General features: G+C 49.3%; 9 protein-coding genes across 9 annotated transcripts; 5 read left to right on the top strand and 4 right to left on the bottom strand.

Moving 5' to 3' along the window:
• Nucleotides 1-1,290: 1,290 nt before the first annotated feature.
• F5B22DRAFT_634252 (TPR domain-containing protein) lies at nucleotides 1,291-2,903 on the bottom strand (the record flags this gene model as incomplete). The annotated part of the gene is made up of 4 exons (XM_047976955.1): nucleotides 1,291-1,682; nucleotides 1,739-1,846; nucleotides 1,909-2,588; nucleotides 2,650-2,903. The coding sequence occupies 4 exons, from the start codon at nucleotides 2,901-2,903 to the stop codon at nucleotides 1,291-1,293; spliced, it is 1,434 nt and encodes a 477-aa protein (XP_047833852.1).
• A 553-nt stretch (nucleotides 2,904-3,456) lies between these two features.
• On the top strand, nucleotides 3,457-4,368 carry F5B22DRAFT_643422 (cytochrome b5-like heme/steroid binding domain-containing protein; the record flags this gene model as incomplete). The annotated part of the gene is made up of 5 exons (XM_047978266.1): nucleotides 3,457-3,547; nucleotides 3,645-3,724; nucleotides 3,796-3,853; nucleotides 4,096-4,211; nucleotides 4,279-4,368. 5 exons carry the CDS (start codon nucleotides 3,457-3,459, stop codon nucleotides 4,366-4,368), a joined length of 435 nt encoding a protein of 144 aa, XP_047833853.1.
• A 2,359-nt stretch (nucleotides 4,369-6,727) lies between these two features.
• Nucleotides 6,728-7,229, bottom strand: F5B22DRAFT_594282 (uncharacterized protein). The gene is made up of 2 exons (XM_047974041.1): nucleotides 7,186-7,229; nucleotides 6,728-7,129 (listed from the first exon to the last, which is right to left on the bottom strand). Exon 2 carries the CDS (start codon nucleotides 6,993-6,995, stop codon nucleotides 6,756-6,758), a length of 240 nt encoding a protein of 79 aa, XP_047833854.1. The 5' UTR covers nucleotides 6,996-7,129; nucleotides 7,186-7,229; the 3' UTR covers nucleotides 6,728-6,755.
• A 2,684-nt stretch (nucleotides 7,230-9,913) lies between these two features.
• F5B22DRAFT_594284 (uncharacterized protein) lies at nucleotides 9,914-13,955 on the top strand. The gene is made up of 5 exons (XM_047974042.1): nucleotides 9,914-11,253; nucleotides 11,319-11,594; nucleotides 11,651-12,445; nucleotides 12,504-13,080; nucleotides 13,137-13,955. The coding sequence occupies exons 1-5, from the start codon at nucleotides 10,664-10,666 to the stop codon at nucleotides 13,224-13,226; spliced, it is 2,328 nt and encodes a 775-aa protein (XP_047833855.1). The 5' UTR covers nucleotides 9,914-10,663; the 3' UTR covers nucleotides 13,227-13,955.
• On the top strand, nucleotides 13,671-16,432 carry F5B22DRAFT_505935 (uncharacterized protein). Its single transcript, XM_047972482.1, has one exon. The coding sequence runs from the start codon at nucleotides 14,418-14,420 to the stop codon at nucleotides 16,074-16,076; it is 1,659 nt and encodes a 552-aa protein (XP_047833856.1). The 5' UTR covers nucleotides 13,671-14,417; the 3' UTR covers nucleotides 16,077-16,432.
• F5B22DRAFT_505799 (thioredoxin-like [2Fe-2S] ferredoxin-domain-containing protein) lies at nucleotides 16,326-17,882 on the bottom strand. Its single transcript, XM_047972481.1, has 3 exons — nucleotides 17,625-17,882; nucleotides 17,163-17,453; nucleotides 16,326-16,937 (listed from the first exon to the last, which is right to left on the bottom strand). The coding sequence occupies exons 1-3, from the start codon at nucleotides 17,745-17,747 to the stop codon at nucleotides 16,575-16,577; spliced, it is 777 nt and encodes a 258-aa protein (XP_047833857.1). The 5' UTR covers nucleotides 17,748-17,882; the 3' UTR covers nucleotides 16,326-16,574.
• Nucleotides 17,306-20,133, top strand: F5B22DRAFT_661236 (HET-domain-containing protein; the record flags this gene model as incomplete). The annotated part of the gene is made up of 2 exons (XM_047980353.1): nucleotides 17,306-18,515; nucleotides 18,599-20,133. Exons 1-2 carry the CDS (start codon nucleotides 18,038-18,040, stop codon nucleotides 20,131-20,133), a joined length of 2,013 nt encoding a protein of 670 aa, XP_047833858.1. The 5' UTR covers nucleotides 17,306-18,037.
• A 273-nt stretch (nucleotides 20,134-20,406) lies between these two features.
• On the bottom strand, nucleotides 20,407-21,189 carry F5B22DRAFT_643428 (uncharacterized protein; the record flags this gene model as incomplete). The annotated part of the gene is made up of 3 exons (XM_047978267.1): nucleotides 20,407-20,556; nucleotides 20,609-20,888; nucleotides 20,963-21,189. The coding sequence occupies 3 exons, from the start codon at nucleotides 21,187-21,189 to the stop codon at nucleotides 20,407-20,409; spliced, it is 657 nt and encodes a 218-aa protein (XP_047833859.1).
• Nucleotides 21,190-22,552: 1,363 nt separating this feature from the next.
• Nucleotides 22,553-25,390, top strand: F5B22DRAFT_594302 (SGNH hydrolase-type esterase domain-containing protein). Its single transcript, XM_047974043.1, has 2 exons — nucleotides 22,553-23,042; nucleotides 23,108-25,390. Exons 1-2 carry the CDS (start codon nucleotides 22,676-22,678, stop codon nucleotides 24,700-24,702), a joined length of 1,962 nt encoding a protein of 653 aa, XP_047833860.1. The 5' UTR covers nucleotides 22,553-22,675; the 3' UTR covers nucleotides 24,703-25,390.
• The last annotated feature ends 343 nt before the right edge of the window (nucleotides 25,391-25,733 follow it).

Genomic DNA, 25,733 nt, shown 5'->3' on the forward strand with positions numbered 1-25,733 from the left:
GTGGGGGCCACGACGCACCCTACATCCTCATCTCGCCCTATCTGCGATCTTGAAACCCTTTCATTCCGTCTACCCGCGTTTTGTGAAGGGGTGTATATACAGTGCAGTGATTTTGATAGTACGAGATGGAAGGGATGGATACTTGATGCATCTGACTTCTTACCTAACCTACACTAGTCCAGTAGCGTCTACCTTACTAGGTAGTTAGACCAGCAATACGAGTTAACCATCTATCCCACATCCCACATCCCCCCCCATATTCAATACTGGTATCCCACATTCGCATCCCACATAACCCCTAGCTCCGGCGACAGCGACAGTTCGATTCACAGCTGCCTAGAGTTGGTCTCCCAGCTAATGCCCTCAATAGCGCCGACGCCGACGACAACCGAGAAACAACGGTTGAAATAGGAATCAGATCATTTTCAGAACAAAAAAAAAAATTAGACCATGCTTTTTTTTTCTACGCTATTTCCTGCACCTTCACAATGAGGCCCAGATAAGCAGAAAATAGAGAAGCGCCCAAACAGCGGACAACCAAGCACGTGCAGACGTGGCGCGTCTACATGACACCTTGGATCACTCAGTACACAGGCCGATAGATTTGTGGATTTGTCAAAGGCGAGAATGGCAAGTCAAAGCATCGCGGGCTAGCCTCTTTTCCCCCCAGGACCGACGAGCATGAGAGGCGGACGAGACGGTGCCAAGTGATCATGTCGAGCAGAAGACGATTACGCCGAGCCGCATGTGAGACTTTCGAGAGCAGCTACTGTCTTGGCCGGATTATATCTTTTCGCGGTTATGATCCGCGGAAAGGGGGTTTCCGCCCTGCGTGTTGTTGTGTAATGTAGAGCCAAGGGTATCAACAGCTTGAGAAGATAACATGATATCCTACGAGGTCCACTTGATAAGAATGATATTGGGGATTTTACGGCGGGCGTCTAAATGGTATTTCGGGTAAACTACTTGAGAATCTGAGCGGCGCCACAGGAGAAGTCTCAGGCATTTTGCTAACTCTTGCCGTCGGCCATGGAGGGGGGCAGATAAGTTCCTGGCAGAGTTGGTATAGTATACATGGATATATGTACAGGATTTCGGTTGCCCCCGAATTCAAGTCATGAGGAGCGACGCTTCGGTCGCCAAGACCAAGTCAGATTGTTCTTTGGAGGTGAATGGATAAGGGACGAGCTTCAAGTCCCTAATGTCAGCTCCAATCCTAAGTTCGAGGATCCTATCAAACACAGTGACGCATCAGGTGTGCTTGTAATACAAGAGACGGTAGGCGGTCAATTAGTCCTTTGCCGACTTAGTGGATGACAGACGTTTGAGGCCGTCTTTGGCTTGTATCATTCCTGGCTCGAACGAAAGCTTCTGGCTTAGCTCAAGACTCTCGCGGAACCTACGCTTCGCTTCCTCAACATCACCAGCCATGGCCGCGATGTCGCCAAGGTTGCACATGGCTACAGCACAAGCTTCGTCACACTCCTCAGTTCGGCCTTCCCCAGTCACTTTCTGTGCAGTGCCCAACGCCTGTAAGGCCCATTGACGAGCGCTGGCCAGGAGCGTAGCTCGAGTGGGCGTCGCATTGGCGGGTTGACTTTGCTTCCCAGCTCCTGGAGCAGGTGCAGCCTGGAATGGGGACTGCACCGGCTGCTGGGCAAGAGAGATAGCTAGGTTGTTCACTAGAGGACACCGCTGGTTAACATCAGATTGGATCATCGGCACGGAAGCAACTTACTTAATACAGCAGTGTGGCAACTATTTGGGGGTGAAAGTGACACTGCTTGTAAATATAGAGGCGCCGAAAGATAATGCTGAGACTTGGACTCATAATGATTCCCCAAAGCTGCATCTTTTGTCAGTAGATGGTTAGGGGTTAGTATACAGGCTGGCAAAAATTTCACTTACCTTCCAAGGCTCCTCCAATTTGCTCAGGGGTCATCCAGTCACCCTCACCCTCCTTGACTCCCTCGACTTGGCGTCTTTGTAATTCTTTCAAGACTGTCTCAACAGACCAAATCAAGTGCTCACCTGCTGCGTCGCCTTGAAGAACATGCTCGTCCGCGTACAGCTCACCGAGCTTGACACTAATTCCAACGGACTTGCCTAAAACCCGAGTGCGCTTTGCCCACAAGTTCTCTGGCAGCTCTATAGCACCATCATCGCCCTCTTTCGGGGGTTCGGCTTTTGGTATAGCAGCGCTTATTAACCTTCCCGCCTTATCGACAAACCCATCCTGAACACTTTTCTCCATCTTTTCAACCCATCTTTTGCAATCCCGTAGTAGCGCTTCTAGGACCTCGATCGAGTTTTGATATTTTCCAATCTTCTCCAACCACGCTGCGAGCTGAATCCTAACGCCGATCACTTCATCGGAGAAGGGATCTAAGCCAGCAGCTGTGCATTGTTCAAGGGCAAGCTTATAGTATTTGAGCGCGAGCTTCGGATCTGGCGAATAATTCGTATAATATAATGCGCGACGTAGAGATTTCGCTATGTCAGGAGGGAAACGAGTGAATTGTTCGGATTGGAAGTAGTTGAAATAAGAGTATACTACATAGACCGAGACACCAGCACAGGCGCAGAGACTGTAGCAAAGGGTAACAGGTAAGTATTGCTCCGACAGGGAGTAGATAATTAATTACATACATAATAATGGCGATTACAAGCTCCTCGGGGCTTTGACGGAAAAGTGTGCGCAGATTCTGGCCGCGGATTGCGTGGAGTAGAGGCCGGAAGCTTAGGCCTTGGCGTAAAGCTCGAAATATTAGTTTGGACGGCGGCATAGGTGGCTGTTGGTCAGTCGCATTTTTCCCAGCTGATGATGACTGGTGTCGCTTATGCAGCAATCGCAGGATTGCAAGTACATCCCTTTCCTGACGTCTAATGTTCTCTGAGCGCATGCATATTTGGGTCCTTGCTGCCGGAGCTTGGTGTAGACATCGCGATTGGGAGAGGCCGCTGGCGGGCCACCGCACCGGGGCTCGACATGCAGGCATTGTGAAGACGAGGATGGATGGAAAATGTGTCGATATTGAGAGAAAGGTTCCCGATTAGATGACCATTTTAGATGTAGAGAAATGTCAGAAAGGGACATGAATATTCGACCCTGTATGGGGGCATAGATCATTGAGCTCAGGTTGCATGCAATGTCATATCAATGACGCTGATAAGACACCAGCTGACAAAGCTTTCAGGACAGCTGGTCGATACCTCGGCATGTACGGAGCTCTACCTGGTCATTGTGCTCATCGCGACGTTGAAGTGAGTACCTACACCTATCATACCTGAGTCTGAAACATCCGAAATCCTGAGTATATATAATAATTATATTGTTATTTCCCACTCTTTGCCATTGAACACCCGAGCTCTTTCGTTAGAATCCAAGTTCGTTGATCAGTCGGAAGTTACAACAACGATACAAGCTCTCCACCCCCACCTTTCACCACCTTCACTATGGCTGGGAAATTCGAGCCAAAGGCGCCTGTCAACCTCGACCCTCCCAAAGATGACCCGATCACTCTGGAGGAGCTAGCTCAGGCAGATGGTGAGTCTCAACATTGATCGTCGTATTTTAACATAGACCTTCACTGCTAGAATCTTATTCCTTAAGAGCTGCACGGACGCTGATGATATCCATCTAGGAACTGAAGGGCGTAAAGCCTATGTAGCCATCAAAGCAAGTCATCGTTTCTCTCAAGCCCCTCTTCATAGAATTGAAATTGTTACTCCATAATCATATAAACCAAGATAAATTCAGAGGTTCTCTTGACAGATGCTCTAACACTTTCATAGGGCAAAATATACGATGTTACTGGTAACAAGATGTACGCGCCTGGCGCTGGTTACAATGGTATGTAACAAGACCGCATCTCCTGTCACTCCAGATCGTCCGCCCCTCGATCCGATATATTCAGCAAGCATTAGTCGCTGTCTTGTAATCACGCTGGTGCGAGGCTGTTCCTTCACGTTCGCTGGCGTCCTTCCTATGTTCTTGCCATGCACACCATTGTATTATAGTGAAATTTGAACTACTCGCATTTCAATTGAAGGCATGAGCCAGCCTCGGACCACAGAGCTAACGGCCTTGGCTAGTATTCGTCGGCAAGGATGCTTCACGGGCACTAGCAATGACATCGACGAAGCCTGAGGATGTGAAGCCGGAATGGCGAGACTTACCCGACAACCAGCAGAAGGTTCTGAATGACTGGGTCACCTTTTTCTCGAAGAGGTACAACGTCGTTGGGGTTGTTGCGGGTGCTACTAATATGGAATAAGGCGGTAGAAGTGTATACCCAAAGAATAGAGTTCAATTCTATCCCACTCATTAACGCTTGCATGCCCTCAGGTCTGATCCAGATTGCGTGAAAATCGGATAGATGAGGACGGAATTAGACCAAACGCACAGTCACCCTTATCGTTTATTTTACTCTTCCCACTTTGAAGCTGGACACGGTATTTTGGAGTGTGAAAAAGGCTTTGCGAACCGTAAACGTAAAGCGACGGAGCTCGGCCTTTGATATCTCGTGGTACCAATCAATCTCGGACAAATCAGTTTGCCAATACGTAGTGCATCTGTCCTCCCTCGAATCCGATCACCGACCCCGTCTGGATTAGCAAATATCCGTATCCTGCGACGACACGCATGCGCACAGCAACGTTGTCCCACGTGAACTACGAGGCGCAGGAGGTGCGGTATAACTAATTTCCTGCTTACACATTTTTCTGTCACTCTAGATATATCAGTAGAGAGCCGAGTAAACTTTCAATTTTCGGCGCATGGGGTGGGTGTTTGTCTTGGTGCTTTTCACTCTTCGTTACACGGGATGGTATCGTGTTGTTAGGGGGATCACGAGGCTCATGAGTAATACGATGCTGACATGTCAATAGACGAAGGAAAACATCACCAAGAACAGGTGGTACTAGCACGGCATATCGTCGGTAATACATTAGGCACTGACTCGCCTTTCATCCGACCTGCGTGTCTGTATATGTTGCGAAACCTCACTCGTTTCGTCTTTCTCTCGGTGAATACATGCCTGCACCTCGTCATTGCGTGGGGAAAGCTACAGCAGATGATGTCTCGGGGTTGAGGGGAATAAAATCTCCGCAGCCCACCTTACGACCCACGTCGTGGTATGTTGTCCAGCATCATCATCCTACAATGTCTTCTTGTTACGTATGGTACTCGCTTGCAGAGCCTCTATGGTGAAGCGTTATGTCCTTCTTTGTCAGAAGTCACATAGGTATGAACCGATGAGAAGCAGCACAAAGAAGCAGGGAAAGACCGAGATTGTTAAAGTCCACTATTATACCCGGTAGCACGGCTATTCGTACCGATCTCGGGAGCCACCAAGTAACCCATCTCGATCGATTCCATCTAGTCATTAGCAAACACGTCAACTAGCCGTAGAAGCATCGAAAGAATGGCCCGCCCCAGCCCCAACTTCGGATTCGCGAAGCGGGTTTTGATACCTGAGGGAACATCCAAAGGCCGGACGACTTCAATACCGTACACTCAGTGAGTAGGGCGGGCTACCTGCATGCGTCTTTCTGCGATGCGGTTCATCGGGCCGCCAGTCTACGGCGGTGCACCGCCGTGAGACGATCCTGGCTTGCCCGTGCCCGTGTGCTGTACATAACCTGTGAGACAAGACCCTTAGGTTCTTGACGTTGACTAGTCGCTGCTGGGGTTTGGCTGGGGTTTGGCTGGTGTTGTGGCAGGTTGCACCGCATCTTGAGGTACATACATGGTGCGAGCTCCACGTGGGCATTATTTTCCTTCGTCTGTGGAAGCCTTGGAAGCGAGGAAAAATGGGGGTTCTAGAAGATTGTAAGGGGCAGGTAGTATTGTTCTAGAATATGTGACAATCAAGTAATGGAAGGCTTTATCACAAGTCGAAGGAACGTTCTGCCTAGGATAAATCCTCGTATCTTGGGATTAAGTCACCACATATCTCTTATATGTCCAAGTATCATTTCAAGAGACTGACGTTGTGAACCCTCGGTTTGCAGGAGCAGCCTTGAAGCCTAAGACTTTCCGCAAGATAAGCAGGCGTTGGGCAGTGATGTTCACACCTTATAATAATGGCTATTATTGTCATGGGGCATATTCAATTTGGTACTTATATAGGCTGAGATCCAATGCAGTCGAGGAACACAACCGATTTCTTGTCACATCTCGGATACAAACCGAGAAGAACTATTGACTGAGGTACTCATAGACGACTTACCTTCCAGCACTGTGAACAAATATATACGATCATATTAGGCTCTATTAAACGAAGACAATCGTTTCACGCACAACTATCTATGCATGTTTTGTGTATCCTCCTTTTAAGAGTTAACGCTTTCGGAAAGTATTCATATTATTCGGGGCATGCAGCAAATTTTATTAGCGCAAGTGATGAACAAGTTGCGTACGCACTGATTAATTCCACCCATAGCTTCCTCCGCTAGACAGATGCAAAAATTTGGCTTCAAACCCACTAAGTAGGTAACCTGAATAGGCGAGCCGCCTCCCATAATCTAGCACCCGTGATGACCAATTCCCCCTCTTCTTGTGAGGACTCTAGAAAGGAGCCCTAGTTCGTAACACACGACGGGCGTTTTCCGATGGGACAAGACCCCATAAGCAATCAAGAAAAATCAAAATGCAAGTCTGCATACAAGCACACTTCATGAATCCAGTCCCCGTTATCGTCATTGCGGACTCCTATTCGACTCGCCCCACCCTTACTCAAAGTTGCCGCCCCTCAACGTCTGTGGTGATGTCTACCTTGGTTTTGTGACAAGCGCCAGATAACTCCGTTCTGTAGACGAAAGCCGTTGTCCAGACAGTTGTCGCATAGCTGCCCCTCCTGGAACCACGAGTCCCGGAGGACCTTGACACCAAAACATTGGTGGTTGGGATCGTTCCGCGCAAAGTGGCAGTGTGACTTGAGCCTCAGTGTCGTGTGGTTGCAAACGAATATGAATTCTTCCCAGTCGCACATGTTGAAAGATATCTTGAGTGTGAACCGGAATTTGTGTTGAGAGTCAAAGTGACTGTTGTTCTGTGCCGATAGAAGAGATATTGAATTAGACGATAGTTAGTGTCGTTCCTTGTGAGAGTGCCAAAGATGGCAGTCTTGATACACGTCGTGGTCAGCGGGTAAGCCATCGGGAGGATGGGCACAAACTCACTTCAAAAATGGGTATAAGTAGAATGCCTTAGACGTCACAGGGTGTCGAGCTTGTAGGTTAAAGAGCAAGAGTCAAGACGGGAGTGAGCTTCCACGGCCCGCTAGTCTAATATATACTTCTTCTACAGCCGAGATCTCGGCCTTTCTCGAAGAGAAAAGCCAACGTAAATTACCGGGATACCCTCCCTAATCAAACAGCAATCAACCAACGCCGTCGATGGTTGTCCAGCAGAATGTTCGAGACGAAAGACTATACCTCATGCTTGTTCGCCTGAACCGCCAGCCCCGTATCTTGACGCAGCTTGCCCAGGCCAGTGGAAGGGGGCTGCATGCTATTTTGGACTACGATCCATACAATTCATGACGTTTTTTTTTTCTTTTACAATGCCGTCCAGTCGTCTGATCTATCACATTCCCCACTCAAACGCACTGTTGGAATCAGTCAATCGGACTGAGAGGGTATAACTGCCTTTCTGGGTTATGAACTTCGACAGTCCCATGCATATTTTTGTAACAACACGGCGGTACTTATTCCTTTACAAGGCTTTGTTTCCATCATTATGCTATTATTACTATTAATACCACTGTTGGTGATAAAAATGTATCATGTGTGATTACGTTTCAAGTCAAGGGATATTGACGAAACTGAGGCTCAACTAGAAGGCTGAGACGATAATTTGCTAAATCTGCAGCAGTGTCGTGATCGTAGATTCTCAACTCCCTTGCAGAAGCCACCCGGGACACAGCCAAGCTCAGGGACTGCTGCATGCGAAACTAGACAGGTTTGTGACGTGGGCTCCCGGCTACAATCATGGCCATATCAAATAAGCGAAAGGAAACGAGCGGTTGCGTGCTTAATAAGGCTGGTAATTTGGATCCAAATACCGGGCTACGCTTTATTCTTGCAGCCGTCAAACCCAGCTACCTGTGACTTAACGAGAGAATGTAATTTGGGGTTCGAGTATCCTCATTACTACGGCTACTTTATTTAGCTTTGCCATGTTAATAAGCGAGCTTCATATACTCTGGGAGGTTAATAGTCCTCGGAGGCTAGCAATAGTTGCACAAAGAAAAGGCCCCGAGCGAGAACTGTGAGACCACTGGTCTGTAGCGCCCAAACAATTGACGACGAGTTGAAATGGGTTTAGCTGGGGCCTGTCACCCGGCTTCGTGCGAGTCAAGGTGGAATATCACGGCCGTTTGACATGAGCGATGAGCGTGACAATGATCTGCAGCTAGCCTGTTCGCAGTGGGGGGAAATCTTGACGTGCATCCGGAGTGGAGAGCGGCAGCATCCTCACATGGCACACACACTGGCAAGGGCTCCTCTAACGGCTGGCTGTACAACAGATCTGATGGGCGAGGGTTGATCCCGGCGGTTAGTACGATTGACAGATGATTCAATGTGTAGGTAGGTAGGGACGAAACTGGCCTCGCGAGCCGGACAACCCTAGAAGATGTCACACCAGCTTGGTTGGTAGTTGGCAGTTGGCCGTGCATGTGCATACGAGGTTGACGAAGTAAGTGTGAGAGGAAACTAAACTACGTGTTCATCCCTACCTACTGTGTATTTGAGAGCGGCTAAAGGTGAGCAGTGATGAGGGCTCGAGGGTCTGGTGTAGTACCAACTTACATCTGAAAATGTCCCACGGAGGAATTCTCCGCTGCTAAGTGACATATGCCTTGGGTACCTAGATAGGATGTAGCTTAGGGAGAGATACCTACCACAGGAAGATCGATTGTTGAAAATCCTATATTGGAAGCCTGAGGATATAGCAAAGCTGAGCTAAGAACTGGTATAAGCCGCATACCTGCTTACAAACATCTGTGATGTACTCTAAGAGTATGGGCAAGTTTAATCAGATGTCATGTTCTTGGCGTCAGATCAATTGACAAGCAATGGAACTGCAGACGGCGAAGCTTGACGGAACGGTCCGAGCGAACAATCGTACCGGTAGGTAGTAGTAGATACGGTAAACAGGCGCTCTCATTTCTCACACATGTCGAAAAAGGGAGTAAGCAATAATACATGTTCATTACCTACATACTTACTACCTACGGTACCCAAGGTATGTACTTCGTAGGTAGAACAGCTGAAAACCGCCAAACAGAGTGCACGGGCAGACGAGATGAGTGATGTCTGTAATCAATCAGCCCTTACGGATTCACAATGACGCCTGTTGGAGAACCCAGGGATTGGGCACTGAAGGAATACCTGGGCAGTACCCGACAAAGTGCCGATCGAGGGATGGGGCGCATCGAGGCCCCGACATTCCGATCAAGATGCAAAAAATCGGGCTGTGCTGATATGCAAGCGATAGCGTGGGTATGTCATTGCGAATAGCGATGCCCAGAGAGAAAGCGTGGTGCATCACGAGTCGATGGACCGACGTGGTTTTGTCAGAAAGAGTGGGAGGACGGGAAGTCCTCGATACCTTGTCTAGCCTGTAGCATTGGGGCTCTTAGGGCGCGATAGGTGTGGAAATTAGGCGTGAAGCCGGCAGCGATGCTGGTGTGGCTGTGCTCGCTGTGCTCTGGCGACGAGTACCGTCTACCTCCTGCTGGATTGGTTTTCGGTAAGCAGCTTTGGGCAATCGTCTCCCTCCTCGTCCTCCGCCCTTCCACCCTCCACCCTCCACCCTTTCGCTCGCTGTTGTCCGCCTTACATTTTGCCTGGATGGTTGCCTTAATCTTGGCACCGCCAGTTTTCCAGTCGTCACCCAGTTCCCCATGTTCTTTGCCCATTGCCCGCATCTTTGCGCCGCATCACCGACCACAGAGCGAGTAGAGCGGCACCACTCCTGCCCTCGTTCCCTCCCTCCCTCCTCTGACATTATCTCGTTTTTTTTTTCGGCTTCGTTTGGTAATTTGCTTTCTGGCTTCGTTGCATCGCAGGTGCAACATCGATAGCGGCTCTTTTTGCTCTTAGTGTCACTGTCAAGCTAGTGAACAAGCCCGGACCCTCAACCACCATCTACTGCAACTGATTTGCTTGGCGACTCTGGTCCTAGGGGCCTCTACTCTCTATTTCCCTCGCCAACTTCGCATTCACACCTTAGATAATCCGTCATTAGGTCACGAATTCTTCCTTTTTGCTCCTTCTTGATCTTCAGACGCCTGTGTTCTCGTTCCTTGGACTATACACCTTCGTGAGGGCTGTATCTATCTCGTCCTCAAAGTGGGCGCTTTGCTGTTTCTCGATTGAACGACATAATTCGGACCCCGCGAAGATTAGTACTATCATGATGCAATAACAAGAAGTTAGCTCGTCCTAGGATCACCATTTTATCAAAGCCTTTTACCTTTGCATCAGTTACCAGTGGCTGCTTTATTGCATATTCTAGCCTACGTCAAGTTCTTTGGGCGTGTCTACCATCTCCTTATACCCATCTGGACGAGACTCCGCTGAGAGGTTTCCATTGCCTCCATTACCCTACGGTCCATATAGAAGTTTCAATGCTATAAGATATACTCTCATCATGGATGATCATCACCTAAGCTTGACATCGCCCGGTCCTGCGGGCATACATCACCTTGAGCGTCCGCTCATCTCCTTTGATCTCACACCACCAGCCATGCTGGCCAGACAACAAGCAAACATGAATTTTACGACACGCGAAGCCCATGCCACTGGGCAAGACCCCTTAATGCGGTGGTATGAAGTCAACGATGGACCATGGCACCCCCCAGAATTGACGCCGGACACTGGGGATGGCAACGGCCAGTCCTTGGTGACCAGTATGCGAGATACCCAATATATGGTCCCTACTCGGTCGAACATGGTACCTTCTGAAATTATGCCACAATCTGATTCCGGTTATGGGAGTTATCACAACCAGCCTAGCATTGCAAATGGCTCAGTTTGCGGCGACTCTTTTGACCCTAATCAAGATACACGGAGCATTATGGGAGGATCCATGGTTGATGCTCAATTTTCCGTGCCTGAGACCATACCCGGAAATCATATGGTCTCAGGCCCCTCGTGTGAACCATGGCCCAGCCATATCAGATTAGAAACCATGACATGCCCAGAATGTGGGAAACCGGTGAGGACCAAATCGGAGCTGAAGTTCGTCTTGCTATCCCTTGACTGTTACTTTCCGCGAGTGTCTAGGCTGACATGAGCTGTTATAGGAAGCATCATCAACGCCACAAGAAGCCATTTAAATGCGATGTCGCCGACTGTGCTCGCCGAATCGAGGGTTTCAGTACTACAAATGATCTTGATCGACACAAAAGAAGCGTCCACCCCGGAAGCCAGACATTTGGTAACCGCTACGTCTGCCAGATTGGCCCATGCAAGAATAAGGATAAAATCTGGCCCCGGGCAGACAATTTTAAGGCACATCTCAAACGTGTCCACATGAAGGAGACCGTGTCGGACGAAGATCTCGAGAGCTGTATCTATAAGTGAGGGCTATAAGTCTCTGATTTTACCAATGTCTTTCTGATTTATTACTCTACAGACCCCCAACCTCACCTGGTGAGCCTCAAGAAAGCCCGCGACAAGAACCCATGGCTGGTTACGGCGATTACCCGGGGCTCTCCCATGCACAAACAAACAGTTGGCCACAGTTTATTGAGGCAGCTCAGAGTATCAACCAATATGGCTCCGTGAGTGAGACTCAGGTTGAAGAGACACTCTCTCTATCGAGTTCGCATCAGGAACATGGCAATGTTCAACTTCACCATGCCGTACCACGGCAAGAGTTATACCAGGTAATAACCGAGTCTAACTCAACATGTCAGAGCCCCGTGCCTTCGTCATCTCCCATGCATCAATCGCCCATAGAATCCGAAATTGCCGTTCCTAATTTAACGCCACTCAGACCGCAGATGAGGCAACCATCTGCCGAGGCTGACGATATTGACGTAAATGCCTCCGAGGTCTCAGAGGCTGGCATGTTGGATGAATACAGTGAACAATCATCGCATAATTCTCCGTTAAATAGTCCTCGTGACAACCCCAAAAAGAGGAGCGGCGGCGCGTCTGACTCCTCTGAGCCGGAACGTATGTCGGCACCTAGCACTGGCGCTCTTAAGATTAACATAGCCGGCTTGGATCTTGACGACACAACTGAGATGAAGAAACTCGTCGAGGTTCTTGAGCGTCGCGGATTACTTGAGCAATTAGGTTGGAGAAAAGATGGCTCTGAAGTAGCGGAACCCGCCAAGGCTGAAGCGGACGTGGTTGTAAATCCAAGCCATGTCTTCCCGTGTTCTACCTGCCGCAAATCTTTCCCTCGAAGGTGCGAGTTGAAGTGAGTTATCCCCCCCTTTTTTCATTCTATTCTGTGATAGGACTAATTAGTATTGCAGAAAACACGAGAAACGACATGAGAAGCCATATGCCTGTACCATGCAGGACTGTGACAAGAGGTTTGGGAGTAAAAATGACTGGAAACGTCATGAAAACACGCAACATTTGATGTTGGAAATGTGGAAGTGCGACGAGGAGCGTTGTGAGAAACACTGTCCCCGCCGGGAAATGTTCAGAGCCCACCTTGAAAAGGATCACCAGATCACTGATCCAATTGCGTTGGATGCCCGGCTCGAGAAGTGCCGTGTCGGGAAAAACTACGATGCCAGGTTCTGGTGCGGCTTCTGTCGGAAGATCATCGAGATTAAGCAGCACGGTAAGCAGTCTTTGTGGGCGGAGCGCTTTGACCATATCGATGAGCATTTCTCGGGTCGCAACGACCAACGCCGTAAGGACATCAGCGAGTGGAAGGAGTTTGATATGTCATGGTCAAGCAAGGAAGACTTTGGAGACGAGGACGAGACTTGTCCTCCACCGAAGCATGATAAAGCACAAAAGCCTAAACGGAAACGAGACGATAGGGGAAACATGAGCAACACGAAGAAGGCGAGGTTACAAAGCCGGGGCATGCTATGCGTAAGTCGATAATGAGAGTCTCTCCATCTCATTATTACCAACTAACGGCCGGGTAGTGTCATTGCGGGGACCTTATGACAGTATCAATGCTTCGTTGTGTTAACTTTCCCTGTGAGCACATACCTTGCGACAATTGTAAGTCGTGAGGTTTATGGTTTCCCTGATTGTATGGTTATGGTTATAGTTAGTGGTGTTTTGTGTTATTCACTATCTGTTATGATTTCTCCACGGACTTTTAGGATGTTGAATTAGTTTATGATATACCCCATATATAGCATGTTGTTTCTAGACTTTCAATGTAGATATAGCAGAGAACAGGATTTAGGAGTCGAAGCAGGGCAGGGCAGGACACGGTAGAATAGTATTGATGCAAGCATCACGGCACCGGCGGTGCCTCGGAGGACATGGTTCGATGAGCTTGGGTAGGGAAAGTGTTTGCATGCTACACAATTGAGCTGCTTACCTGTCATGTTAGTTTATTGCGTTCATGATCCTTATTAAGGCTGGTCTTGGGTAGCTTTGAGCTGTACCTTTAAGCACTCTACCTATGACAAATGGATACTTATTCAAAGTCCCGCAGCGGCGGCGGCTATATTTAGTCTACCTAAGGCTACAAGACATTATGTAGAGTACCTGTGTGCGTGCAGATGCGAAGCTGAGATGCCCACAATATGTACCTACAGGTAGCGCACTGCGCACTTAGCACTTCTGGCATAGCGCGTAGTTGGTCGTCGGCGGGGGGTTCTAGGCCTTGGGGTAGGTATGGTACAGTGCCACCTCTGTAGGTACCTAGGTAGGTCAAAGGTACCTAGGTAGGTCAAAGGTACCTAGGTAGGTCAAAGGTACCTAGGTAGGTCAAAGGTACCTAGGTAGGTACCGGTACGTGTGGAAGAGCAGATCCATCCTCCTGGAGCCGCTGAGCTCACTCAGTTATGACGTTACAGCATTGCATTGCGTCGCGATATCAGGCACACGGTCCTCCTCACATTGGTAGATATAGGTAGTAGTATATAGTATCTACACGTCTTCAAGCGCTGTAGCCTAGGCAAATATAAATAGACTATCTATAAAATACACGAGTGGCTACCCAGGCTGGTCTTTTTGATTCTCATACCTGTTGGTTCCGTCTTACAGTCCAGTCTGTTCGAGCCTGTCAGCACCAAACTGATGGATGGATGAGCAGGGATAACCCTCCCCTCAGCCGATACGTCACATAACATAACACCACTCCCAATTGACTCTCCTCTCTACAAAATAAAGCCAACCTTAATTAACTTTACCTTTTTCTAACGTCACCTCTTTCTGTCTCTCCGACGATCCAGCAAGATATCCTCGTCATGGAGTCATTCGCAAAGCTCAAACGCCGCGGGACCGACCTGCTAAACTCGCTTCCGCACCAGATGCCTTCAATGCCTCACATAGGCGGCGGACATGGCATGAAAGGAACCTGGCAGCACATCCCGCTTCCTGCACTGCCTCGATCATCCCACTCACTCGATGTCGTTGCCGGCAACGCCTACATCTTCGGCGGCGAGGTCGAGTCTCGCAAGCCCGTTGACAACGATATGCACGTTGTCGTGCTACCCTGGAGCGGTGCCCCAGCTGACTACTATGCCATCAAAGCGAAACCCTCGCCCAGGACAGACGACAGCGCCATACCTGCGGTTATCACCGAGGAAGACGAAACCGACTCGCAGCTCAGAGACCCGCTCACCGAGGTTCCGCTCGGTTCCTCAACATCAACACCCGAGGTCGAATTGGAACCGGATTCCTCCTCGAAGGGCAAGGGCCCCGACACTGGTGATGTCCCTGCCCCGCGTATCGGACACGCCACAGCAGTGATTGGATCGCGCATCTTCCTCTTTGGCGGGCGAGCCGCAGCCGCAGGATCGTCAACGTTAGACGAGAATGGCCGAGTCTGGATCTTCGAGACCAAGACGCACACCTGGACATACCTCGACCCGCACCACAGCAGTCCAATTCCCCCACCACGGAGCTATCACGCCGCCGTGGCAACAGAGAAACCGCGCGATTTCGCAATCAAGCCGATGCGCCTTCGGCGCTCGTCAACGTGGAAAGAATGGGCCGAGGGCGACTCGGCCGAGGTCGGCATCCCGCAGCGGCCCATCACCGGCACAATTGCTGAAAAGGCTACGGACGACGAGGCTTTCGGAGCGGGATTCGGCACCTTCTTCATCCACGCAGGCTGTCTAGCGGATGGCACGCGAACCTCTGACGTCTGGGCTTTCGACGTGCACGCGCGCACGTGGAAACAGCTCCCCAACGCCCCCGGCCCAGCCCGCGGCGGCACCGCTCTCGCTCTCGCGAAGAGCAGGTTATACCGCTTCGGCGGGTTCGACGGGACGCGTGAGCTCGGCGGCCAGCTGGACGTGCTGCACCTCGGGCTCGACGAGTTCGACGACCAGAACAGTAGGGGCGAGATCGGCGTCTTCGCGCGCGGGGAGTGGGAGAGCATTGTGGCGCCCTCTTCTCTGCCCGAGGGCAGCACACTCGGCAGCACTGCATCTTCGGAAACAGCGGGGCTCACAGCCTCTTCTGTTGGGACGACGAGCGAGCCCTGGCCCTCCCCCCGCAGCGTCGCGAACCTCTCCCTGGTCCAAGCCGGCGGTGGCCGCGAGTATCTCGTCCTCGCGCTCGGCGAATCCAGCCCCTCGACCGACGGGCACGAAACCCCAGGAACTTTCCACTCTGACATCTGGGCCTTCCAGATCCCTGCCCTCGCGGGCACGGCTGCGAGCTACACCGATGCCTTCCTCAGCTCCGTCGGGCGCAAGACGGGCGAGGGCCGGTGGTACCCCGTTTCCATCGGCCCGTTCGACGCCGACGAGGAGCGCGACGTGCAAGGGCCCGGCGCCCGCGGCTGGTTCGGGGCCGCGCCGTTAGGAGATCTCGAGGAGAACGCGATTTTCGTCGCCGGCGGACTGGGCGAGAGCGGTGCGCGGATGGGCGACGGGTGGATCTTCCGACTCGAATAAGAAGGCAGGTGGGAAAGTGTAAAGGAAATGATGTCTATTACTGTTTACGATTACGAAATTTGAACTGCTTTGTAAGGGTTTCGGAATATGTCATTTTTGTCATTTGTTTACCGGGTTACGGCGACAGAATGAAATGAAGGCCTTGGATTTCTACGGCACTCAATGAACCAACATTCTTACCAATGAGAAGAGGATAAAACGGGGTTGAAGTGATGAAATAAATCACTAAAGTCAAGCGAGGATCTAGCGAAGCAGAAAAAAAAAGCAAAGAAAAATATGGACAGAATCATGAATGAGTGTATCGTCAAAGCTTTTCAAACGGGAATATTCGATCGATACAGGTGTGTTCTATGTACATTGTGGTTTTATCCCGTCTATGACGAAATCTCTTCTAAGGAGCTGCCCCAGCCTCAACATGCACGTACATGGTTCTCACATTATATATGTAAACTTCTTTGGTTCATCTTTTAACATCGTTTCTATGTGCTCTGCTCTGCTCTACAGATCGGACCGCGTGGTCTCGGGGCCCCATGGTGTGCTCGTTAGATTTGTCTGGCCAGCGGCGTTCTCGCAGGTCTGACGGCCGCTCTGGGGGCCCGCTTTGGGGACGTTTGCCGTGCTGCCGGTAGTGGCGCTCTCCCTCAGACCCTTGAGCAGCTTCTTTGTGGTCTCAGGGGTCAGGTCCTCGTAGTAGTCGTCGTTGATCTGGATCATGGGTGCGTTGACGCAGGCGCCTAGGCATTCGACTTCGATGAATGTGAATAGGCCGTCTTTTGTCGTCTCGCCTTGCTTGATGCCTAGCTCTTCTTTGATCGCCTTGACGATTGCATCGCTGCCGCAGCCACCGAGCTGGCAGGGTGTCTATTATAAGATATGTATTAGTTATGCAGATCCTTCGTTAGGACTGATAGTAAAGACGCGAACGGTACTCTGGTCATGGACATGGGGGGAATGCATTGGTTGTAGAGGGTATCCAAAATTCCCAGGTTCTCTATGCCAATGATGACATCGTACGATCGGACGTGCCGGTTCCGTGGGCTATCTGACTGTCCAAAATAGTATGCAGCTATGAAAAGTTTGACTCACGGTGGTGCATGCTTGGACGTGGAACTTGCCAACGGGCGTGCGGTTGTACATGGTGTAGAAAGAAGCGACCTCGTAGACACGAGCAGGGGGCATTTCGAGGAGTCGGGCTACCTCGTTCATGACGGAGATCGAGGTAAAGCCGTGCTGGCGCTGGCCGAGGTCAAGCAACGGCATCACGGCAGCCTTCTTGTACTGGGGTGGATATCGCTTGAGGATCTCGGCCATGAGCTTCTCATTTTGCGCATTGAATTTGAACGGGATTTCCGGGTTGTTGTCGGGGGTGTTTCGGTGCTAGAGCAGAGAGCCATTAGCAATTGGCCGCTAGATCGGTATACGAAAGCATGAGGCGTCCAGAACTATGAGTCCGGTATGTCCATTTCGTGTCTCGATGAGAGCGTAGACGGCAACAAGCTGGGACTCGACTGCGGGTTGGTGTCTGCGAAGGTGAGCGGTAATACTTACCACGGCGAGGGTATCGCTTCTCCGGGGGCTCGAGACGGTAAAGGTCCGAATATGAGGTCGAGGAGCCCTACTAGTCGTGCGGGCTGCGCTTCGGAGAAGCAGTGGACTGAGTTTGGAGGCCATTGTGAGGTTGTGCGGGCTGGATTGGCTTCCGACGGCGAGGTTCTTCGAGCTCACTGCAACTGTCAATGGGAGGTTCAATTGATGATGGAAGCTGATTCACATCGGCGTTGATTGGTTACGAGCGCAGAGACTCCACTTTTATGTGAAGCCGCCATACAACAGCTACCCCCGGCTTCAAGCAGCTGGCAACGGTCCGTAGAAAGGTCAGTGCTCTCACCCTGTCTGGTCATTCATATACGGTAACAGTGAAGCCATCGCGCTGTGATAAGCCTGACTAGCCGCGTATCACAATGTCGCTAGACCATCGTCCTATTGTAAAGTTATGTCAACAATGTCAATTTCTTTTCTCAAGTAGAGGGTTCGAAAAGCTCTCATCTGTGGGCAGCTTCCGCCACTCACAGCTGGGTACTTTCGCGGACCGCCCTGATTGCCGCTTCTGTTGTTATCTTTGGAACAACGATCTCCTGGGGGCTTCCAACCAGGTCTACAAAATACGTTGCCTCCGCCATCTGCTTTACCCTGTGTCTCGAAAGGCACGTCAGAGGGAGTTTGAAGAGTTACGGCAATGCTGGGTAGTCATATCCCGACCTGCCGCAAACCAATATTTGACGGATTCATATGCCATGATTGCGAGCCTAGAGCCCTATACGGTACCAGCAGAGTTAATCATTGGAAATGCGATTGACAGGATTTTCGTGAGTGCTGAGACGGAAAAGGGACAGATGAAATGGCAGACGTTCAGTCCTTTGAGATTTGTTACCCCGGAATGTAAAGTTTAGCTGCAACCCTGCCCGAATAGACTCGAGTGTCTGTAGGGGGTAGGTATGCCACGAGCTGACAGTCTGCGATAGCTGACCCTCTTGCAAAGTACACCAACTATCGTCCCATTGCATGGGATGGTCTGACAAGCCAGTGGGTAGCGGATATCAAAGCAATGCTCAAGTGTTGCCTTACATCTCATCCCCAATGTCAACAATCTCGACCAAGGGTGCTGCCAACCAGGCTTTTGCATATAATGAAAGACAGGGAAAGCAGCTTTCGAGTGCAATTAGTCGCTACTGAAAAAGGTCATACAGGACAATATGCCGCACTTAGCTATTGCTGGGGAGGACCGCAGTCGTTACAGTTAACAAAAAACACTGTCCACAAATTCATGCAGCAACCTATAGAGTGGCAAGCCTTTCCAAAGGGTTTGATTGACGCAGTCGAAGTGACTTCTTCCTTGGACCTTGAGTATCTTTGGGTGGATGCCTTGTGCATAGTCCAGGACGATCAAGATGATAAGAAACGAGAAATTGGTCGGATGAGTGCCATCTATCAAAATTCAGTTGTCACGATCGCTGCAGCCACCTCTGGCTCAGTGCAAGACAGTTTTCTCTGCAACCAGTCCGTTTTCAACACCAAATACTCCACTTGCGATATATCTATGACTCTAGATGCTCAAGGTTCCGATGATTTGGGAAGACTTAACAGCAGCCTCTCAGTTGTACCGGTACATGCGCATCGTATAGATAATCTCCCTCTGAGTAAGCGTGGATGGGCGTTTCAAGAAGCACTATTGCCACCCCGACTGCTCGTATTTGGAGATCTCGAGCCGTTCATCCGATGCCGGACTAAGAATGTGATACGCAAGTCTCTCAGCTGTATCGAATACCACATGTCGACTCTTGTTCCTCGGAGAATCATTGATAATCTTGTGAGCAGGCAGTATCAGGAGAGGCTATCTACGGACCACAAGGACGACACCTTGGATTTCATATGGAGAGAGATCGTAGAGCAATACACTCTTCGTGAACTCAGCATTCCGGAAGACAGACCGCTCGCGATCAGTGGAGTTATTGACTTTCTCTCCGAAGCGTTCAGTGATGAGTGTTACTTCGGGGTTTGGAAATCCTGTCCAATTGTCTGCCTGTTGTGGAAGACGGAGCCATCAGAGGTGAGAACCACAATACCACATGTCCCGACGTGGTCATGGATGTCAGTTACAGGCCCAGTGGATCTAGAAACTGTTGTCTACTTTGATAAGTCAGAAGCATCGGTCAAATGGGATAGCACCGACACTTCTCAAACTCGACTAATAGTGAAATGTTGCGTTTTCGAATCCGAGGGAGTCTCCGGTCCCGCTCAAGAGTTCGGTCCGGGTGTTTTGACTGAGAGCTGGTCGGATGTCTTACCATCATCACCATCTACCTCGAGCCAACAACGCAAATTTGAACCCGTGGGAAAATGCGCATATCTTGTGCTTGCCCGGACGACACACGGGCGCTACTTGGCCATTGTTGTGACTGACGAAGGGGAGGGTGTCTACCATAGATGTGGACTTGCTGAGTTGAACCTTCCCGAAAGCTGGCGCATGCGACCAAAACAAGAGATTGTGCTCGTTTAATTTTACAATATGAAACACTCTGTACGAAGGCCTCTACTGACTCATTGTGGCGGTACGACCGTCCTGCCCTCTGCTCGTAGCCGCCGGGCCTCAGTTTTCCCATGGAGGAAAGCCGTCTAACTTTTCGGCAACATGGAAAACTCGGTTATGGCACGGGTTAGATTCTTGTGATCCTACTTGCAGTTCTCATTTCAGCTCCTTTCTATGGACTGCCACGACTGTACATTCAAATAGCTTGGATCTCGGCGCGCCAACCTCCCATATGATCAATTATCACCGCGGCCACTTGCAATCTCTCGCAGGAGTGGGCCGGTAGCGTTTGTTTTCATCCTCATCCTCATATCTGAGGCAGACCTCAGCTGTCACGCAGTAGATGCGATCGCCCTCGGCAGTTTTCGCATCGAAAGTGAAGTTATACCATCCCTAAGTTGCCATTAGCCGATTACCAAATCTAGTCAGCAGCTGAGGAACATACCGGGGCGCCAAAGAACATGCGCCAGGCGTAACCAGGTGAAGTGAGTAAGGCATGCCCCTCCACGGGCGGACAGGTCTCGTTCCTCTTTCCCCCGCCGAGTGGCTGCTCAATTTCGGTCAAGTCGCAGAATGGCATTTCTCCGGATTCGCCTTCCCTCTCTCCCGGAGGTCCGCCGTATTCCTCACAGTGCGATCCACAATCTACTCTGAAGTTCATAGTGGCATTGGGCGTAAAGCTTCCTTGAAACTCGCCGTAGAGGTGGAAGAGAACGGCATCTCCGCTATTCCAGTATTTAGAACATGTTATCTAGTGGTTTTGCCGCTAGATGATGAATATGCGTTTGGAATTACTTACATGTAGACAGGCTGTTTGGAGAGCTCAATGGAATCAATCTGGAACAAATCTGTTGGCTGGGATACGTCGCATAAACTGAAAGGAGATCCGCCGGGTAGCTCAGGTCTCGAGAATAAGTGGTGGTTTCCGTGGATCTTCGAGGGACTACTGCCCAGGGGCGTTTGTAGCCCTGAGGACAGTGTCAGCCCTAAGCTGTTGTAGATTTTTGCTAGCGTGATTGGATGCATTCTCAAATCGCTGATAGAGGAACGATGATGTTGCACAGGAACATCTATTGCGACTAGAACACAAATAAGACTGTTGAGAATGGTGGTTTGCTTAGCGTTGTTGCGGTTGCTGCCTGGGTTCTATATGAATATGGATTTTATTATAGTTGGGCCATATAAAGTTTTCAAGGCGATAAGCGCAAAGAAACTTTTAATGGCTTGCATTGCCGTGACCGTATAATTAGTGTTATAAACACAAAGCCAAGAACTTGCACGTGGTCTCATCCAGGGCTGTGGTCAGCAAACAAGCTGATTGGAGAGTTTTTATGTTGTTGGTTAGCTCTGAAACTGCGTATGCAGATATCACCATAATTCAGCTGCAGCCCCCAAACGATAGCTCCAAAATAATTAGCAGCCTTGGCGGCGCAAGAAAAAAGTGAGAGAGACTCTACACTCGGCAGCTTCATTGGCTTAAGTTCGAATCAATTGATAAACGTTGAAACAAGAAGGATTGATCCTTTAATGATGCATCCTTAAGGCATCTAGACTCTGGACTTCAGAGTCCCATCAAATCCTCTTCCATTGGAGGCTCCATCGTAGTGCTTGGTGATAGTTAGAGATTGTATCAGTGGCATCATTGGTAAAGCTGATGATTGATATTCAGCCCTTTCTCACCCTACTCGCTCTTGGAACTATTCAATTTCATTAACGCCTTCGCTAACTTTCTTTTGGTTGTTCAACTAATCTACATAGTCGCTCTATGACTTTTACCTAAATCATATACCAATCAAGTTGAGTGTCAGGTGATATGGAAGCTTGATCTCTAGGGCTGACCTGGATCAAATGGATCACAGGGCCAAAATATCGCACGATAAATGCGTAGGTTGTAAGGGGGGCGGCGAGCAACTGTTGGTAGCTCAGATACAGTAGCTCAATAGGCAAAGAGCCCCTCACACCGGAGCATAGGTCTTTATTTAGCAACTTACGCCTCATCCAGCGTTCAACTGTGCCTTACAACTTGTTAAATACAGCCAATATCATTGCACTTGATGTTCTCATCACCAGAGACAAGAATAGTAATTTCTTTGTTAGCAACCTCTCGCATTTTGCTTCAAGCATGATAGAGTGGCATGACCGTTTCTAACACTACACTCTCACCGCTAGGAGTTGGCAGTCCTTTTTCTAAGCGATGAAGCGTCGCTTAATTCACCGGCATGCTCGTGAAACTGAAGGATGAAGTTGGTCGGATTTTGCCTCCTCAGGTCTTGGCTGAATTGGTAGAGTTGCAGTAGGGGGGAAAGGATCGCAATACATTGGGATTGTAGTTCGTCAAGGCAATGCCTATAAAGACTGCAGGTGCTGTCTATAGATGAGGTTGTCGTGATCGAGAAGACTCACTATCATCGAGAACAATAAAATTACTACTTCTGATATTGCCTGTCAACCCCTAGTTAATTCTATATCACCCAGAACTAGATCGTGCCCCTTTTCGTTGTTATATAGCCTAATGGCTTCCAACCTGATGAATTGGCCGAAATTCTTTACCATATTGGCGACTGCGGTCACTCCTGGTCTTGCGTCTCCCTATCAGAATGGTCTTGGAGAATCCGCACGTCTGGTCCGTCGGGATACATTCGAGTGGACTGCTCTTGGTGACTCATACTCCTCGGGCGTTGGAAGCGGCGATTATATCTCAAATTCCTACCGTTGTCTTCGATATGATCACGCCTATCCGGTCGTGATGAACGGTGATAGCAGGCTTCCTGGAGATCACGTGTTCAACAGCGTGGTATGCTCTGGGTCGAAAACTAGTGATGTAGACAGCTATCAGTTCTACGATGAAAACACGTCAGGGACACCTAACTGGCAGTATGGTAAGTTATAACATAGTTGAATCCTCGGCGGCGGATCTTAGAGAAGATAACTAACCCAAGGAAAGGGGATCGTCCGAAATTCGGAAACCCAAGCATTGCCACACTCAGTGTTGGTGGTAATGACATCGACTTTCCAGGTATCATCTTCAACTGTATTCTGGACACCAAACTTCCAGATGGCTCGCCCCAACGTACCTGTGATGAGCAGAGAAAAGTCACTTGGGATAAATTGGTTGATCCAGGTCTGATAGACAATATCGATAACACAATAAAGAAAATAGTCGACAAGGCCCGAGGAGGTCCCATCAAAGACCAATTCAGGTTATATGTCACTGGTTTCCCCCAATTTTTCGACACTCAAACTAACGAATGTGACTCTGTCACCTTCGCACGGACAGCCAACCCGACTCCTGATGGTAAAGAACACACTAAGTTGACCCAGGCACTCCGCAAAGAGTTTAACGATATGAGTGTCCAACTCAACAAAGCTATCGAGGCGGCTGTTGCAAGGAACCAGGCCATGGGCGCCAAGTGGATTCCGATCGATGGTGAGATGGATGGGCACAGATTCTGTGAGCCAGGAGTTCAAGAGCCAGATCAGCACAACCCTAACTTATGGCTGTTCCATTACCCCTATAACGAGCCAAAAGATGCGTCCGTAGACGCCATGCTCCAGGCGGCCTCTGATGAAGTGTCGAATGGTGTGGATATCAATACCGCGTTTCAAACGTATAATGATTATCAAAACGCTCTTTTCGACGCCCTTCAGGTTGACAATTCCACAGTAACTGGTATCCAGGATCCGCTATGGAGGTCAATAGGGAGCAGAGTGAAAGTCTTTCACCCACAACCAGCCCTTCATGACAAAATTAGAGACCTGGTGCTGGATGCCTATGTTAGCGACTCAAATAACCAACCCCCACCACCTCCCCCTCCTCCAGTGGAGATGACGACCTGTCACGGAATCAGCGGAGATGTCTGGGTCATGTCACGCGATGCTGCCGTGGCTAGCGCACAGGAGTTCTGCCAGCAAACCCAGCAGACGGTGACCTATAACAAGGACTCTGTCAACGAGGTTGAGTTCTCGGTCGCAAACCAAAAAGATTCAAGTCAAGGTCCCATGGATGCGCCCGACTGCTTCGATCGCTTCCAAAAAACAGTCATTGATGGTTGCGACGGCAACGATCCGATAAACAACCCTCACAATTACAAGTTCGGAGGCACATTCACATCAGGTGACTGGACATACACCATGACGCCGCTCAGCAAGCAGGTTAACGAGGTGAGCTGCGACGTGTCATACAAGTTTTTCTTCGACGGCTTCGAGATCCGCGGCAAGAATTTACCCGACGCCACCTTCGGCGCCAATGGTGAAGGGCTCAAATCACAGTTATCTGACTGCGGTTCTCTAACTAATTACCATTTCGAATGGACGCCTTCTGATCCAAATTTCCAATGGTATGCCGCAGGCCGCCTTCCAATTGGAACCAAATCCTGCGTGGGCACCGCTCTCCAAGAGGCTGGTGGTTCTAGTAATGGAAACTGTAAAGGCGCTGGCAAACGTCGCGCCCTCTTTAGGGCACGCTCAATCGGTATCGAAGACTGGCCTGGCTACGGCGACGAAGAGAGGCACGTATTCGGTTCATTGGCTGCCACATAGATGTGGAAGAGTGTCGACTATTTTGAGTGTGAGAATTGATGTCGCTGAGAACCCCCCGTTGATCAAACTCAAGAAATGCACCAAGTGTTCAGCTCCCGCCCCTTTTTTGTATTTCTTATCTCAATGTTCTTTGCATATGTCTTATTCCATTATTTTTCTCCATGAATGCATTACTATAACTGCTATTTTCAAGAAATATTTATTGAAATATACAATTATACAATAGCTATAGGGTCATACATTATAGAACGCTTCGGGGAATCCTAGTAATGTGTTAACAACCTTACTACCTGATTATACGCTCTTCAGGAGTACACAAGTTACAACCTCGTGGCATTAGTAAGAGCAGAGCTAATAGGCAGTTACGTAAATCTAAATAAGCTATTATCGGTTCGTTTCCAACTGCTAACCATCTACAGCTATATTAGTTATACTATATACGACCACAATTAACATAACGGGCTATATAGTACCTATATTGTTTAATGAGCTTAGTTTATTTTTACCCGTGCCCTTTTGCTTTTTTATGAAAAGGTAAAGGTGTTAAAGTTAAAAGTATATAGGTAAAGTAGGATAAGATTAATAATAGCTTTAAGTAACAGGTGTAATAGCAGGTATATAGTTTTAGTGGAAAATTATACCTAAACTGTATCACCAGACGATAGCTAGCTATAATTGCCTAATAACTGCCCAATAACTGCCCATTTAGTTCTGCTCATTGGCAAGGGAGACCATAGTATCTCGCATGATCAAGTAACTTATGTTCCACACTGCTAGAAAAATCAATGAGACAATAACTCAAAAGGCGCAGTCATTCAATTTAGCAAGAACCTTTTCCCTACCTAACTCTACTGGATTTGATAGGGCAAGGTTCATAAGAAGGTCTTCGCCTTATAAGCCAAACCTGGTGTAATTAGAGGACTCCAATTTCGGATGCTAGACCTCCAGTCTTAAAGACTTCCATATCAACACTTCAACATTTGTATGCACATTTTAGCCTTGGCAGTACGTGATCGATACAGAGATTCCCA

The sequence above is a fragment of the Xylaria bambusicola genome, assembly GCF_022495145.1.
Source record: "Xylaria bambusicola strain CBS 139988 unplaced genomic scaffold F5B22scaffold_7, whole genome shotgun sequence".
Taxonomy (NCBI): Eukaryota; Fungi; Ascomycota; class Sordariomycetes; order Xylariales; family Xylariaceae; genus Xylaria; species Xylaria bambusicola.

Coding starts and splice junctions, on each gene's coding strand:
- F5B22DRAFT_594282 (XM_047974041.1), bottom strand. CDS start 6,995: ATGTGCGACTGGGAAGAATTCATATTCGTTTGCAACCACACGACACTG.
- F5B22DRAFT_594284 (XM_047974042.1), top strand. CDS start 10,664: ATGGATGATCATCACCTAAGCTTGACATCGCCCGGTCCTGCGGGCATA. Junction 11,254..11,318: donor AGGACCAAATCGGAGCTGAA/GTTCGTCTTGCT, acceptor GAGCTGTTATAG/GAAGCATCATCAACGCCACA. Junction 13,081..13,136: donor AAAGCCGGGGCATGCTATGC/GTAAGTCGATAA, acceptor ACGGCCGGGTAG/TGTCATTGCGGGGACCTTAT.
- F5B22DRAFT_505935 (XM_047972482.1), top strand. CDS start 14,418: ATGGAGTCATTCGCAAAGCTCAAACGCCGCGGGACCGACCTGCTAAAC.
- F5B22DRAFT_505799 (XM_047972481.1), bottom strand. CDS start 17,747: ATGGCCTCCAAACTCAGTCCACTGCTTCTCCGAAGCGCAGCCCGCACG. Junction 17,454..17,624: donor GAAGCGATACCCTCGCCGTG/GTAAGTATTACC, acceptor TCTCTGCTCTAG/CACCGAAACACCCCCGACAA. Junction 16,938..17,162: donor ACGTCCAAGCATGCACCACC/GTGAGTCAAACT, acceptor ATCTTATAATAG/ACACCCTGCCAGCTCGGTGG.
- F5B22DRAFT_594302 (XM_047974043.1), top strand. CDS start 22,676: ATGGCTTCCAACCTGATGAATTGGCCGAAATTCTTTACCATATTGGCG. Junction 23,043..23,107: donor GACACCTAACTGGCAGTATG/GTAAGTTATAAC, acceptor ACCCAAGGAAAG/GGGATCGTCCGAAATTCGGA.